The sequence below is a fragment of the Protomyctophum parallelum genome (assembly GCF_964188405.1).
Source record: "Protomyctophum parallelum genome assembly, chromosome: 15".
In the NCBI taxonomy this organism is placed as follows: Eukaryota; Metazoa; Chordata; class Actinopteri; order Myctophiformes; family Myctophidae; genus Protomyctophum; species Protomyctophum parallelum.
The window spans coordinates 2,960,976-2,977,867 of NC_139710.1; the positions used below are offsets into that span (position 1 = coordinate 2,960,976).

The window sequence follows — 16,892 nt, forward strand, 5'->3', positions numbered from 1 at the left end:
AAACCACTTTATCCTGCACTGAAGACTATGGCACTCTCGGATAAGACTCTCGGATGAACATCCAAGGTGTAATTTAATTCAAATCTTTAAGGTAATTACGTGTGATGTACCAGACATTTTGTCCCATGACAAATATTTAGTTTCTTGCAGACTTTGCAGGGCCCTGTGCGAGAGACTATTTCAAATAGGTCATTGCTTCCGTCAAAACCGAATTCATAGTCTCCGATTGTACCAAAAACACTAGCTGAGGAACCCCAGCTAGTGCTTTTGGTTGTTTCTTAACCACTCGGTGGGAGGGGACTCAAAAAGAGCAGATCCAGCGTCGGGGCGCAGCCTCATAACTCTATGGGAGCAGCAGCGATAGCGCTGGCACACACGTTCATTCACTGGTCGCACGCAAAAGGTGTCGCTCATGATTGAGTAAGGCGCACACAAACCCCATGTATGGGGCCTTTTGATTTGGTGTAGCTCCAGGGCCCTCGGACTCGGAGGGGTCGATTCGGCACTTCCAGTCTGTAAGGATTTATAGTCTCTAAATCTGTGTCTTTCTCCCAAAACTCTGACATGAATCTCTTCCTATATCGTGTCTGAATCTGGATGTGCAGCGTGTGTGCACTGGCAGATCACGAGTATACGACTGTATTGACGGAGACGATCTAGCGAGCCCCCAGGGGGCATATCTACTAGAAGGAGGGATTAGACTGCATTCATTCCCAAAGCCCCATACATCAGTGTGAATGTGTGCACGTCCCATTTGTGTGAGTGGTGCATGTGTGTACTGTACTTACTGTATACATGAGTGTGCGCACACACACACACACACACACACACACAGCTAGTAGTATGCCGTGCCAGCGCCGTGGGGGGGGGGGGAAACATATAGCGTCTGCTAATCATGTCATCCATTGACCCCGTGTGTGAGCGTATAGCCTATACGTGCACATATCGTGCAGGGAATAAATATGGTATACTGTTTGAAATAAACTAGACTACAGCACACACACGCACACGCACACGCACACACACACACACACACACACACACACACACACACACACACACACACACACACACACACACACACACACACACACACACACACACACACACACACACACACACACAGATTAAGAAAGCACAGCTCAAAACTGATTAAAAAATAGCAAACAGATTGTTTTCCCAAATATTAAGTGATTTGTAATAACGTGCTAAACTCTTTTCTACATCAAATGCCCATCCCCCCCCTGCTGTTTTGCTGTACAGTTTGCTGTACAGTTTGCAATAAGTACTAATACCAAAGGCTTATATACTGTCAGAGTACAGTAACCAGTATTGCGAACTCATGCTCATGCTGTCCCTCCCTACTTTATGAATTCCCCGTTTCTCCATAAAAGCCACAGCGGGAAGGGCAGAAGGACTTCATTATCTCTCAATGGAGGGTAAATAGCCTAGGCCATATGCACTGTAAAGATAATTACTCCTTTATGAGGGCCGGAAGGCACTTCCTAAACACAGGCGCTTATCATTTACAACCATACATACAAACACTAACCTGGAAATGGGTTCAATGATTGTTATTTAACAATCACCCTTGTGGTCCTGGAGTGACCCTGACTACTATTTTTCCGGGCTAGAATGAAATGGGTCCTGATATAAAAGAAAATCAGTTGTCTGGATCTTCAATTCTTCATCACCAGAAATGGAGCTATGACTCTGGTAGAATGGATTACTAACGGGGCACGGTGGCGCAGTTGGAAGCGATGTCGCTTCACAGCTAGAAGGTCCTGGGTTCGATTCCCGCTGGGGGCGCTGTGGGCGTTGGGGGTGTGTTCTCTCCTCCGTGTCATCAGTGCCCATACCCTGGGCGGGGTTGGCAAAAGGGCCTTTCTGTGTGGAGTTTGCATGTACTCCCCGTGTCCCCTAGGGTAGGTACCCTCACAAAAAACATGCAGTAATCCTGGTCTCTATACTGCCTCCCCCTGGCCCCCTGGCTAGAGGTATAACATAAATTAGGGGAAAAAAGTAGATTACTAACTGGACTGATGTCTACTAGCCATTTTTTTTATTGTACAAGCTTGCAAGCTATTTTATATGTTCACCTACCATGCCTCACAAAATCAAATGAATGAATGGTGGACCTTGAAAAGACACTGCAAGACTCTGTTGAGAGCCACTGCAAGAGAGATGTGGTATGGCAGAATGTACCACGTTTTAGAGGCACAAACAGCTCCGATCCTGAATACATGCCCACAAACAGTAACGCTTCCAACAGGGCTCCATGGAAGACCTGGGGGTAAATCCCAGCCTACATGTATGGAGGTATGGATTCGAACAAGCTGACGAGGGGAGATAATGGGATGTTGAGAAACGGCCTTGGCGTGTGGTGTTGTGAGCTCTGGTGTAGGAGTAGTGAACATACTATGTGCACAAGACACAGAAGACACCATTAATCATAGTCACATGTGTACATGCATTGCACAGTGCACACGCACACGCACACGCACACACACACACACACGCACACACACACACACACACACACACACACACACACACACACACACACACACACACACACACACACACACACACACACACACACACACACACACACACACACACACACACACACACACACACACACACACACCAGGGTAGCGACTATTCTTGTGTGCGCACAGTCCCTCTAGATAGAAGTACACATTTATTTCCATAAAATAATTGTTGGTTGTGCTTGGTGTAAACTAAAGCACAGATTTGTTGAATGGAAGGTGCACATTTCATTTGTGTCTGTCAATCAATCATTCATTCATGAAATAGAATCCCTAATGAAATGTCACAATTTAGGTGATATAATTTCTATGACTGTTATAAACTGAAATAAACTTCCATATAATCCAGAGACATCAGTTTGTAATGGATTGGACTTCTCTTACCGTTGCACAGGACTGCTATTAAAAGAGAAACCTGTGGAAGATGTAGCTTACGTTCACGTCCCATCAATGAATGTTACCAACTGTTAAAGGTCAAACCTCCTGGTGTTGCTTACTGACGTCTATATTTCACCTCAGGTAAACCAAAAAGCAACTGTAGATTAACAGCAGTGGCTCTCTAATCTCTCGAGACAGAAGAGGGTGCCGTTTTTCCTTTATTTTTGGACAATGGGTTCTCAGATTGGTGGCACTCAAACCTTTCAATTTCAAAGACCCCCATTGTGGTATGCAATAGGCCACAGAATCCCGTAATTCTGAGTGTATAAAAGGAACTAAATGAATCCATATGGGGTGGAGTGTCTTCCTTTACTGGGAGTGTGCAAGCAGGTGCTCGTTGATCCAGCAGTTTCTGAGATTATTTGCACCCAGTCACACAGAAATACAGAAAGACGCTCGCACACACACGGACAGGGTGCATATTTTCAGGTTGGCAAATGATACATTTGAACCATATGACAACGAGAATACTTAAGTTAAAACACATTGCCTGCCATGGACGTCCCTGGACGTCAACTGCGTGTTTTCAATGATTATGCTATTGGGAGCTCTTTGCCAATGTATGAATGATACTAGGTTGCTAGGAGACAACTGGAAATACAGCTGGACCTGCAATTCCTCTTTGTTCTGGCAAACTTCAGCATGGCTACCTTCATGGACCCTGGAGTATTGTGCGCGCGCGCACATGCACGCACAGTACTGACTCTGACTCAAGTGGACTCGGTGGGGGAAGTCCCCTGAGTCAATTGGTCCGAGACCGAGTCAAGTCCAAGTCATATGAAGGGCGAGACCGAGTCAATGAAAATGTGGACTCGAGACCGGACTCGGTACGAGTCAAGGACTCGAGTACTACAACACACACGCACACGCGCACACACGCACACACACACACACACACACACACACACACACACACACACACGCACACACACACACACAATTTCCAACAGCCAATTTCAACACAAACCTCGGGGGAATACTCCAGGGTCCATGAAGGTAGCCATGCTGAAGTTCGCCAGAACAAAGAGGAAGACGACGCCATTATAGAGAGGCACTGCAGCGGAGATGGCCTTGGTCAACCAGGGACACCTGGAGAGAGACACACAGAGAGAGAAAGATGAAAGAATTTATATTACCCTAAAATGTTAACATTTTGCCCAGGTGAGACAATCTATTTAAGATTCTGTAGTGATTATTCTTTTGTGCTACAGTCCTGGAGGACACACTCTCTTGCCTATAGCCATAACCACATGTACACATCAGTATGTGCAATGCATGTGAGCTGTGTTACATCTAGTACAGCACAGTAATAATGCACATACTGTGCAATCAACTAGGGAACTGTCTGCTGGAGCGCGTACGACAAATAAATGTACCCACTTTTTACACCTTCTTGCACGCACACACATAATGTATGCTAGCCAAGGCATTTCCTGGAATAAGCTGGAGGCTTTCAGGAAGACTCTGTATACAAACAAATGTATAGACAGACAGACAGCTCTTTTCTGACTCTATACATTAGTAAAATCCTCAGTGTTCATTGGAACACAAATGGATAAATGAACATTAATATAGATTTCCTATAGATTTTCCGTTTCCTCTCTCACTCTCTAGTAAGTGAGTTATGTATTTTATTGCCAATTTGGTTTCAAATAAAATCACGTTTATTTAAAAAGCACATGTAAAAAAAATGTAATTGTACCAAAGTGCTGTACAGAGCATTTAAAAACAACAAATAGACAGTAAGAGCACATTTGCAACAGCAGTAAAAGAAAATGGATCAATAGGTCTACATACAATAATATTTCATGTAGGAATTGAATTGAAGATACAGTACCGGTACATCTATATTGTAACAATATAGATACGTACTATACACATGATTCAGATAAAGCCTTATAGTTTATGTACATTTTCAAGCTCACAGGGATCCTATTTCAAAATAGCATGTTAGGCAATTTCAGCCACAAAAATAAATACATTGATGATCATTTTAACAAATGGTCCAAAAATGGACACCAGTTTGAAATGAATCAACACAACTACCTGTTGATTCCTTGGTGAGTATATATAAACAGAAACTGAATGCACTATGCCTGATGTAGCTAAGGGAGAGTGCGGGAGCTAGGGTCAACCTTTCCTACAGTACACACTGAGCGCCCTTAGTGTAAGGGAGCTAGGGTCAACCTTTCCTACAGTACACACTGAGCGCCCTTAGTGTAAGGGAGCTAGGGTCAACCTTTCCTACAGTACACACTGAGCGCCCTTAGTGTAAGGGAGCTAGGGTCAACCTTTCCTACAGTACACACTGAGCACCCTTAGTGTAAGGGAGCTAGGGTCAACCTTTCCTACAGTAAACACTGAGCACCCTTAGTGTAAGGGAGCTAGGGTCAACCTTTCCTACAGTACACCCTTAGTGTAAGGGAGCTAGGGTCAACCTTTCCTACAGTACACACTGAGCACCCTTAGTGTAAGGGAGCTAGGGTCAACCTTTCCTACAGTACACACTGAGCACCCTTAGTGTAAGGGAGCTAGGGTCAACCTTTCCTACAGTACACCCTTAGTGTAAGGGAGCTAGGGTCAACCTTTCCTACAGTACACCCTTAGTGTAAGGGAGCTAGGGTCAACCTTTCCTACAGTACACAAAGTACCAATACACAGAATGAGACCCAACTCATCCTTCTACTATTAACAGGTTTCAACCGGGCGTTCCCATTTTGGCCATGTCATTATTTGTGAGAATTATCAATAATGGACTATTTCCGCAATTTGTCATATACAACAAAGTGTAGAGGGATAACGTGGTTTTAAACAAGGAGACAGAAGGAAATTGGATTTTCTTTTTTTTTCTTCAGTTTTTAGTGTGAGAGAGAGAGAGAGAGAGAGAGAGAGAGAGAGAGAGAGAGAGAGAGAGAGAGAGAGAGAGAGAGAGAGAGAGAGAGAGAGAGAGAGAGAGAGAGAGAGAGAGAGAGAGAGAGAGAGAGAGAGAGAGAGAGAGAGAGAGAGAGAGAGAGAGAGAGAGAGAGAGAGAGAGAGAGAGAGAGAGAGAGAGAGAGAGAGAGAGAGAGAGAGAGAGAGAGAGAGAGAGAGAGTGTGTGTGTGTGTGTGTGTGTGTGTGTGTGTGTGTGTGTGTGTGTGTGTGTGTGTGTGTGTGTGTGAAATACACCGGGGTAGCGACTATTCTTGTGTCCCTCTAGATAGAAGAATAAAAAAGGGAGATATACTGAAGCTGTGTTAATGACTAAAACTGGAGAGTGGAGACAATGCAGATGTCCAGGGGAGAGCCTGACAGAGTTTATGAATTAATAAAGAGTCTCCCTCTGCCTGGAATAATGACGGATACATTTTTAACACAAAAGCGAATGTGTGCACAAATTGCACACACGGACATCAACATGTTGTTAACGACAACTAATAAATCAGACATAGCTCTAACCCTAGCCTCGGAAACAACAGCCGTTTTGTCTACTCTAACCCCTAAAGTTAACATCTAAATCACTAATCTTAATATTTTCCTAACTCCCCCAAATCTAAAATAACCACACACACACACACACACACACACACACACACACACACACACACACACACACACACACACACACACACACACACACACACACACACACACACACACACACACACACACACACACACACACACAGTCTGACGTCAGTCGATTTCCTGGTACCAGTAACCTGAAATGATCTTCAATCTTTGTCGCCCCATTCCATTCTGCCATGGGTGCTTTGTTAAATAATTCAGAGCAGTGGCTGTAGAGAGTTTGGCTGCTGTAATTACAGGCATACAGTTAAAGAGGACATTTTGAGAGCTTGTTTAGGCCTTAAGATATTGAACTTGGGCACAAAGCTCAGACTTAATCACACCAAACCATCTCACTGACAAGACCCTGAGATTTTGCCTGATGAAGGCTGACATGGTCACTTTAAATACATTTGTTTGGAAGCTTTAACCCAGTGTGCGGATATTTTCAATTTTCTTAGAAGCTAAGAAGGGAATAAACATGATTTATCCTACTTGGGGTGCATACTTAGTTTAAACTAGTCATTGGTTAGACATGGGTTAAGGTTAGGTTTAGGTGTGCTGCCCTGTGGGAGGTTAGGTTTAGGGTGAGGGTTTGAGATAGGTTGTAGTTGTAGGACTAATGACTGGTCAGCACCCATGATCCCAAGTGGAATGATCTACTGAAGCAATTTTTGCTGAAATTAGCTCTTTTCAAATCTCCACATTTTTACAATCTCAGAATTAAACTTAAAAGATATTACCTGAGCACTATGGTTCTGACGTTGTACTCCACAGTGTACAAGTAGTAACCATGATACCAAGACCCTACAGTAATTAAGTGCCTCTTAGGTAAGGAACAGTCTTGATCCTTTAGCATGTACTCTCCACTGCAATCCCTAGACTGTCTGTAACGCCATAATCCTCTCTACAGATTACAATCCTGAACTATACCTCAACCTCTGAACTATGATTTAGCCGTCACCTAACTCACCCATCTCCGAGCCAGCTGAGAGGGAAAAACGTGTGGTGGCCAATGGCAATTGAAGTGATACAACCTGCAGCCGACAGCCAAGGGTAAGAGGCAGAGAGAGAGAGACAAGGCAGAGCAAGGCACCAGAGAGACATTATTAAGGAGAGGAGAGGTTAAAGGAGAATTCCATGCTAGAATGCTTTCTTATCTTTCTTTGTAGTTGTTACGTCCCTACCAAAGAGGTCCAGGTGTTTTTTTGTGCAAAAACTCCTTATTGGCTATTTCCCCTACCATAAGCCCTCAATTAATTGCATTGCATTGAATGGGAATTGAATGGGGCTATGGGGTGTTATGCTAGTTCGCTTATTTCCATCGAAAGAAGTAGTAAAGTGTGCCGCTTGGGATATTATTTACATTATGAAGAGAGGATATATACAAAGAAATTATAATTTTGAGTGATGGAAATAAGCGAATTAGCACAACACCCCATAGCCCCATTCAATTCCCATTCAATTCAATGCATCATTCATCATTCATTTAGGGCTTATGGTAGGGGAAATAGCCAATAAGGAGCTTTTGCACAAAATAACACCTGGACCTCTTTGGTGGGGACGTAACAACTACAAAGAAAGGTAAGAAAGCCTTTTAGTATGGAATTCTCCTTTAACCACATGAACCCTAGCATCCCAATACTGGACATGTCACAACAGGATTTTGTAAAAATAGGCAAACATTCTGTGAAAATAGCAGATCTACAGTAGAAGCTCACAACACAACACATTGTGAGTTTGTAGATTGGCTTTAGTGTAGGGGGGGGAAACTGAGGGAACTAAGTATAGACACCCCCTAGGGGTCTCCGATTAATCCCCTCCGTGTGCCAACCGACCAGCAGGGGTCTCTATTGCAGTGACAAGGACAAGATCCCTCACCGGCTTCGCATCCACTAATATCACTTTGTTGTAATGCCTGCCTGGCCAGCAGCACCGCTGCCAGGAGTTGAAGCCAGGTCTCTGCGGAGGCGGGAGAGTGTTTTACCCGCAAAACACATTTGATTCATGCTCAACTGAGCAGACTGATGCTCTTCTACAGCAGTACCCTGCTTCATGCTCACATCTGGGAGAGTCAACTAGTGTTCTACTGTTTGAACCAGCCTACTGGGTACAGCAGCAGAGTACAGGCTACACTAGTGATTCTCTTTTTTTGTTGTCGTCTCAGCCAGGTCACCCATGTAAATTACATTTTCATCCAAGGCACCCCTGAATTACATTGTTACTTTATAGAACCTAGAAGTACATTTCCCATTCACTTGTCTGGGCACAAAAGTCACTTGTCCGGATCAAGAGCACACACACACATACATTTTAAATCAACTGACTCCAAGTTGGTTTTGGTGAATAGTGAATACATACAATTCAGTATAGGACCTACAAGTTAATAGCCCTAGAATGTCTGTGACCTTACATACATTTCATGAATTCCAAATACACAGCCATAGATCAGTCTTATCCAGCAGACTGACCTCGTTGGTATTTAAACTTGTAGCACTGACCCAATAATTAATTCCTAAGACATGGAGTCAGATATTGTCCTCTAGTTTCATATCCATCTGAAAGTTCTTCCTATCAAAATGTTTTTTTCCCCCCACTACATCAGAGTGATAGGCCTACATCCACACTGACTGGTACGTGCTCGAAGAAGTTTATTCATATTTATTCATTTTGGATACATTTTCTTTTAGATAAATCCCTCCGAAATACAACAACAGAGCAATCAAAAATGATTCCACTATCTAACAAAATAGCAATTTTAACATCCGTCAGTGGCAAAATTATGCTTTGAGCCAAAGAGAGAGGAAAATGCAGTGACAGCAGCCATTTGCAAGATCTATAAGGGTCCATTTGGGTCCCTTTTCACACTTCAATTAACACAGGATTTTACTGCGTGGGAGCAGACAACATGGGAGGGAAAACGTGACAGGGGAGACTAGGTTGATATTACCTAATTGTGTGGATACAAACAACCAGTGGCCACTTATCATGGCTGTTTTACAAGTCACTTTTACAGCTTATGTAACCATGATACCATGGCAGGGAGGGGAAGCATATAACTCGACAAAAAAAGAAAGAAAAAAAGTTTGGACAACTCTTGGTGAGTGGGCTTCTTATTTCTGCCAAACGAGCAGCAATGTAATGAATTTGGTTCTTTGTTCGATTCTTGCCCCAAAGCTGGCCACCAAAAGGCCTGGAAACTCTGTAGTAATTAAAACTGCAAAAAAGAGGCGTGTGTGTGTGTGTGTGTGTGTGTGTGTGTGTGTGTGTGTGTGTGTGTGTGTGTGACTGTGTGTGTGTGTGTGTGTGTGTGTGTGTGTGTGCGTGTGTGTGACTGTGTGTGTGACTGTGTGCGTGTGTGTGTGTGTGTGTGTGTGTGTGTGTGTGTGTGTGTGTGTGTGTGTGTGTGACTGTAGCTACAGTTTAGGTACTGTAGAAATCCTTCAGGCCCACGAGCCAGTATTTGTGAAGTTTTCACTTTTCACCTTCTTTGAAGAGTCTGCATGTTTGATCTCACAACAAACGAACAATGACACAAATATTTTAAGCTGTTCTATATTCTCCCCCAGATGAGTTAGAACTTAGAAGAGAATGTTGCGCTATAATAGATTAATAGAAGCAAAACAGAACTCAGCTAGAGCTCCTCAGGGCTGGCAGAGTGGGCACTTGTGTAACCACACATATCGTACATAACATTTACACAGAACAGATACACAGACATACCGTACACACACGGCTCCCCACATAGACAGAAAGCTGCCACGCACACGCACACACACACACACATACACACACACACACACACACACACACACACACACACACACACACACACACACACACACACACACAGACAATTTACAATTTACAATTTAGGCATTTAGCAGACGCTCTTAATCCAGAGCGACTTACATTTAAGCAAGAACAAAAGCATGGGAATACATCACATAAAAGCATTTATCATGAAACATGCGTAAGCTAAGAAGGAACAGTGGAATATCTATATGATGAAACTATACATACACTATACATAATAAACTATACATATTCACTACTATGCTATACATACAGACACATACAGACACACACACACACACACACACACACACACACACACACACACACACACACACACATTGGGCAGTGATCAGTGTGTGAGGCTGCAGGCAACATTCAGGATCTCTACACAGCAGCTTTGTACTTTGCAGTATCAGTATCTCATATCAGAGTCACAAGACTGGGGCTGGCTTCTGACTCGGTTTCTTCACTGCCTCAAAGGGAATTTAATTTCCTCAGTCAAAGATGGTTCATTCATTCTAACTAGAGCGGTGCCCATGTTGTGATGTCAGAACAGGCAGATCCATATATGGACCATGGGAAGGGGCCCTGTCCAGAGCCCGGGCAGAGGCCTTTTTGGGGCGGTTCTGGACAACCGTGGCTCCGACTGACTCGGCACCGGGCACTGCACCCCCTGCGGGGATGTGGAACGCGTGTGTCGAATTTGAAGTGGGTGAGGCAAACGGTTCTATGGCTCTATGGTTCTATGGAACACTATGGCTAGGTGGGGCGAACGGTTCTATGCCTCTATGGTTCTATGGAACACTATGGCTAGCTATATGAAGTTTTCTATTGATCAATACAGTGTGAGTCACATCCTGCATTACAACCGGCTCTTTAGTTTCCCTACTGGACTCCATTACATTTTTCAGTACGATGAGACCACAATGCTGTTTAGATTTAGAAGTGCTTTATTCAGCAAAACAACAAGCACCTACAAGGTGAGTTGGTAAGTATAGAGTTATGCATGACGTTGCAGTGCCCTGCTGCTTCAAACATAATGAAGACATACAGTACACATATTACGTGTAGTACATATGCATTGTACACACATGCATACTGTATTGTGAATTAGAGAAACATCCCCTGGTTGACTAGTGACAAGAAGCCATCTGCCTGGCTATAAAGGCCAGGCACAAATCCTGGTCCGCCGATGATCATCAGTCAACGAAGACAGATTCTCAGGCTTCTTTTCTTTTTTTTTATTATTCTTTATTTACCCAGAAAATCATCCCTGACGTTGAAACTGGCAACTGCATGCTCTCACTTGTTCTCTCACGCTGCAAGAAATTACCACCCAAAGGAGCTTGTCCACCAAGTCTGAAATTTGGAAACATCACATTGTGTCAATCACATTGTGTCAATCACGTTTACCCACAGCCATCGTTTCCAGACCAGGTTCGATTTGTTGCCTTTTTCCGCAACATCTTGCAGTGTTTTGAGGCTTCATAGCCTACACTGAAGAATGAAGAATTTCAGGAAAGGCTCATTGTCTAGCATGCTTTTTTCCGATGGGATGATACTCTTCAAGTGTGTGTGTGTGTGTGTGTGTGTGTGTGTGTGTGTGTGTGTGTGTGTGTGTGTGTGTGTGTGTGTGTGTGTGTGTGTCTAGGAATGAAAACAAAGACGCACCACTAGAAGAGGAGGGCTGAAGGAGGGTGAACGGGCCGACGTCTCTATAGTACCCACATTGTCTTGTTACTAATGTAGACTTTTGGAGAGCAAAATAATGTAGACCTAGATTGTTTCAGGATCTTTCCTCAAATAAATTAAACTATCCTAAACCCCTGGCAGATTTCTCAGCTGTTTTGTGTGTTATTGAATTAATTGTTAACATGGCTTTCCTCAGCATTTGTTGCGCTGTGAAAGAGAAGGGTGTGTGTAAGGGCTCAAGAGTCTGGAACATCAAAGAGAGTCAATATGAGTTTTTAGCACATGTCATGTAGAATTACAAATACTACATGACATGTCTTTCATTCCCTGTGTGGAGGACTTGGGTGCAGTACTTAGTTTAGACAGTACTTTGCACCCCGATGATCTTATTGGCTTCTCAAATAGAAACTGCTGAAACCCACACATTTCCATGCTTGCTTCTATTCTATTCCGCAAACACAAGTCACTGAGTAAAGTGTTGGCTTTGAAAGTCTATTGAACTGTTTAACTGAGGTGGTCGTCAGACAAGCTTAACGCAATTTTAGTGAAGAAAAACCTAATTTCATAGTCAGTTTCGATTCGATTCGAACTCCGGCCTGTGAGGAATTATTTTCTACCTTGAATGACACCTGTGAACACAGCAGGCGTTTTTGCTCTTTCATTGGGCAACATTAACAACATGGTAGGTATCAGTCTGAGTTGGGAGTGTCCTGATATTGGTTAATTCATTCAAAGCTGTGATCATCCAGGCTGCCTGCTGATGCCCGCTGATCCCAAAATGCCCTGAGAGAACCAGCTGGCCATGCCACCACACCAACCACCCACTGTGTGTGAGCACAAGTACAGAGATTCTCTTCCATGCTGCAGTACAAGTAGGCAGGGCAGCCTGGGACACAATGAATGAGCGATATCACACACACACACACACACACACACACACACACACACACACACACACACACACACACACACACACACACACACACACACACACACACACACACACACACACGTCTTATTATAGGGAGACCCTCGCAGACCAACACAGTGATGAGGCTCAGGTTAATCTAATTGGTTTATTAACTAGTCCTGCAATTTAATAGATATAATATCATTGATGTATGTATTTTTGAGGAGTAATCTATTTGGTCTCAGAGGCACTAGTAGAACAGGAAAGTAGCAATTTTGGGGAAATTGCAAATAAAAAAGTGTGGTTGGCTCGTAAATTTAGGCCCCTCCCACTGATTTAGCTAGCCAATTACAACGTCAAGTCACCCCTGTGATCATGTGTAAGTAAATAGGAGGGGATTTATTCCCCGCATTTACGGCGCCCCCTATGGATGAAAATGGAATGCTTTTGTGTCTCTGTTGATTCAACCACCCTCGACAAGTGATTCAAATTGATGGACATTGCGTTCGTGATTTTTTTTATCAGACTGGCATCCGTTGTTTCGCCTATCGCCCTATCCAGATTGAAAGTCAGAACAGGAAAAGATTTTCACAAATCAAATTTGAGCCACATACCTACTGTAGGTGGTTTGAAATGCGATTCAAATCAGATTTCTAGGTCAGGCCTAATAATAAATGGGTTAAAAGTGGTGTGTTGTGGTAGCCTGGTTAATAAACCAGACCGAATCAGCCGTTGGCAAAAATAAATTGCCTGCCGGCGGATTACGGTCTGGAGAGGCTCAATTGTACGCCCATTTCCTACACCAGAGAAATGAGGCGGCCAATCGGGACACGGTATGCAATATGGGCGGGCTTTGGTACAGTGACTTTCAATGCGTGAGACCTTTGACTGACAGTAGCTCTGACCAATTGCGTCAAAGAGAAAATGTTTCAACCCGCCCCCCCCCCCCCCCCCCCCTGGAAATGAAATCCAAGCTGAGCCTCCCCAGACTAATATCCCGCGGTCCGTGCCATATTAGTCTGGTTTATTAACCAGGCTAGTGTTGTGGCGCCTCGTAGATCACGTCTTTTCGGCAAGCGATCTGATCACTTACAGATAACAGTGTGGGCAGTCAATCCTAAAGATCAGATTTGAAAAACAAATTGGCTTTGCCTGCAGTCTGAACGAAGGTTAGAATTCTACTTACAGCTGGTAGGGTAATTAGACGGCAACAGAGGTGTAACATCCAACCACAGCTGCCTGATGCTACACCTCATGCATCATGTGAATTTCAACTGAGGGATGAACTTGTTTCACTTTTACATGGATGCATGAGAGGGCCGTTTGGAAACGGAATGAAATCCTTCGCCCTCTGATATGCCCTTTTAACTCAACATTTACATATTCATAACTCCCTTTCCATTTCCATCAGATTGTGAGAGACAGGAAAGGAGGAACGCTGTCCTAGGCATTGCCATAGATCATTTCAATTTGACAGATTCAGCATGTTTTAGCGATGTGGAGACCTAACTGGCTTACTACTGTCCTGGAAACGCAAGAAATTAGGGGAAATATGCAAATGTATTATTCTCCGTTACCACTGATGCAACACAATTTTAAAGCTTAATTTTTGGGGGACTTTTTTTTTTTACCTGAACTGAGTGACGTTTCTTGTCGTGGATAATCTGCAGACAGTGTCTCTACCCCTCATTAACAAAGTATCTGCCAATCTGTCACAGAGCCGGCGATGAACCCACAATAAACCACAACGTGACAATACCTGCTCACGGAGCCCCTACCCCCACTCAGATTAACATGCGTCTATGAATGGAAACAGTACCACACCCACACAGTGTCTCTCTGGCTAGGTTTTTGCATTAGATGTTTAACATGTTTAATTACATTTACATTTAGATTGCACCTGGCAATCTAAATTAGAATAATTCCTCCGCCACTCAGAGAACTCAATAATTTGTACTCTATCATTCTGATAGATTAGTTCTCTGGTGGACTAGCTCGTTTTGACTTGTAGATTTGAATAGACTTCAATAGCCTTGAAGTGAATTTGGAGCTTAGAATACTGTGGACTGATATGTAGCATAATCTCCCTAATAGGAAATTACATATGGTAGCATCTGGAAGATCCTCCAGTCAGTGATCAGGCTAACCGTCGGAAATGGAAACCCACTACAGTTCTACGGGTCAACTAGAATAAGTTAGGGCTTAGGGGGCCAATGACATTGGGGCTTAACCACACTAGTATCTGTGAGTATTTAGACCACCGTAGCAAGGTCAATCACAGTCTGCAAATACAAATGTCACCACTCAACAGAAGACAACGCATTGTCCAATCCGAAATATCTGCGTCTGCATGAAACCCTATATGGGCCAGGCTTATAGTGGAATAGGTGGGAGGGGGAGGGGTGAGGGGGTCTCGGCTAATTTGGCCGTCACCTTGTTCCAGACAAACACTTGGGCCTCTTCCAGTTGCTAGGCTGAAATGTGGCGAGTCTGAGCAATGCATAATCTGAATGGCAGAAGTTGGCTTAGTCTGTCTGTGTTACATTCCTCAGTTGTTGTGAGGCTGCATGTGTGGGCACCATCACCTCATCTAGGACCAGGCAGGATGAATTAACTACATTTTTGTATAGTACAGTATATTGGCTAATTTTACTACTGATTGTACAAAGTGGTTAAACGACTTAGGGAGACTGACCTGCAACAGAAAATGGAAAATGTGAAAAGCCATGGCGTGTAGGTTCAATCCCAGGGGAAACACCCACATACGCTCAGCATAGGAACAAGCCCTAAGAGGTAGGGCCAAACAACACACAGGAGTGTTTCACTTTAACAGGAGTGAGACAGATATGTCCATCACTTGCAGAGTCGCTGCGACCTGGACTCCCATGGCTTGTGTCTCAGGGCCCCCTGGCCCACTGTGTCCCAACCCCCCCTACTCTCCATTCAGCCCCTATGGACCCAGATGCATGCCCTCCCCCCCCTGACACAGACCTGACTGTTTATCTCCAAGCGTCATCAGCGAGGTCAGTCCAACTCTATGCTCACTTCCTGCAGGGTTTAACTTGGACTGGGCAACCAGCATGCAAGCATACATGCATGTTATGTATGCATGCTATGGACCTGCAAATGCATGCAGATTGCAGACGTACACACACGCAAATAATACAAATAATACTACTGATGTGAGGACCTTCCATCGATTTTCTTACCGACTGCAGTCATTCAACTACAAAACCTCAAAACCACTTGCTAAACGTTTAAACGTTCTTCAAAACTTAACCTATACACTGGCCCCTAAACACCAGAAATATGTCTGCACAAAATATCTTTCCATCTTTGTGAGGGCATGTGATTCTGTCACAAGAACAGAGCTAATGGATGCACAGACTCATACTGTACACACGGCACGCTGACCATTCCCCAGTGACAAGACCAGTCCTCTGTCTGGAACAGACACCAGATGTTAGTCTGTGTCCACTGGGAAACAAAAATAACACGCTGGATTTAAACAGATGGGAGGAGGGGGAGTGCTGGTCATGGCTGAAGTTCCTCAGCATCTACAGTATTGAACTGTTGACTGTTGGTGTGCGTACACTTAAACCCTACCTAGTACCTACAGTACATAGCCCATACAGTCCCCTAAGGGTCTATATTAGACCCCTCAACCCCTATATATCTTCGTCGAAAATAGCTAATCTCCAAGCTCACGGGTCTTCTTGTGACACGTTGTGAGCTTGCAGAACAGCGATTTTGGCTGAGTGTTCGCCCCCAGAATAGGGACGCCAGGTTTCATGTGGTTAACTCCCAGCTGCTCCAAAATAAGTGCTCAGTGGTACAATGGTGCATAGTTTGACACTGCCCACATGTAAATGCGTGACTGACTATATGAAGTGAATGTGAAGTAGGGCATTGAAAAACCTCAAAATAGTGTACATGCTCAGCCATCCATAAACAGAAAA

General features: G+C 43.9%; 1 protein-coding gene across 1 annotated transcript in view; it reads right to left on the bottom strand.

The window, feature by feature from the left end:
- LOC310872194 (palmitoyltransferase ZDHHC8B-like) overlaps window positions 1-16,892 on the bottom strand; it is a 95,854-nt gene that overhangs the window by 20,676 nt on the left and 58,286 nt on the right. The window contains exon 2 of the mRNA XM_083783936.1: window positions 3,958-4,079. Within this exon, the coding sequence (XP_083640062.1) occupies window positions 3,958-4,079 (122 nt within the window). The remainder of the gene's footprint in view (window positions 1-3,957; window positions 4,080-16,892) is intronic.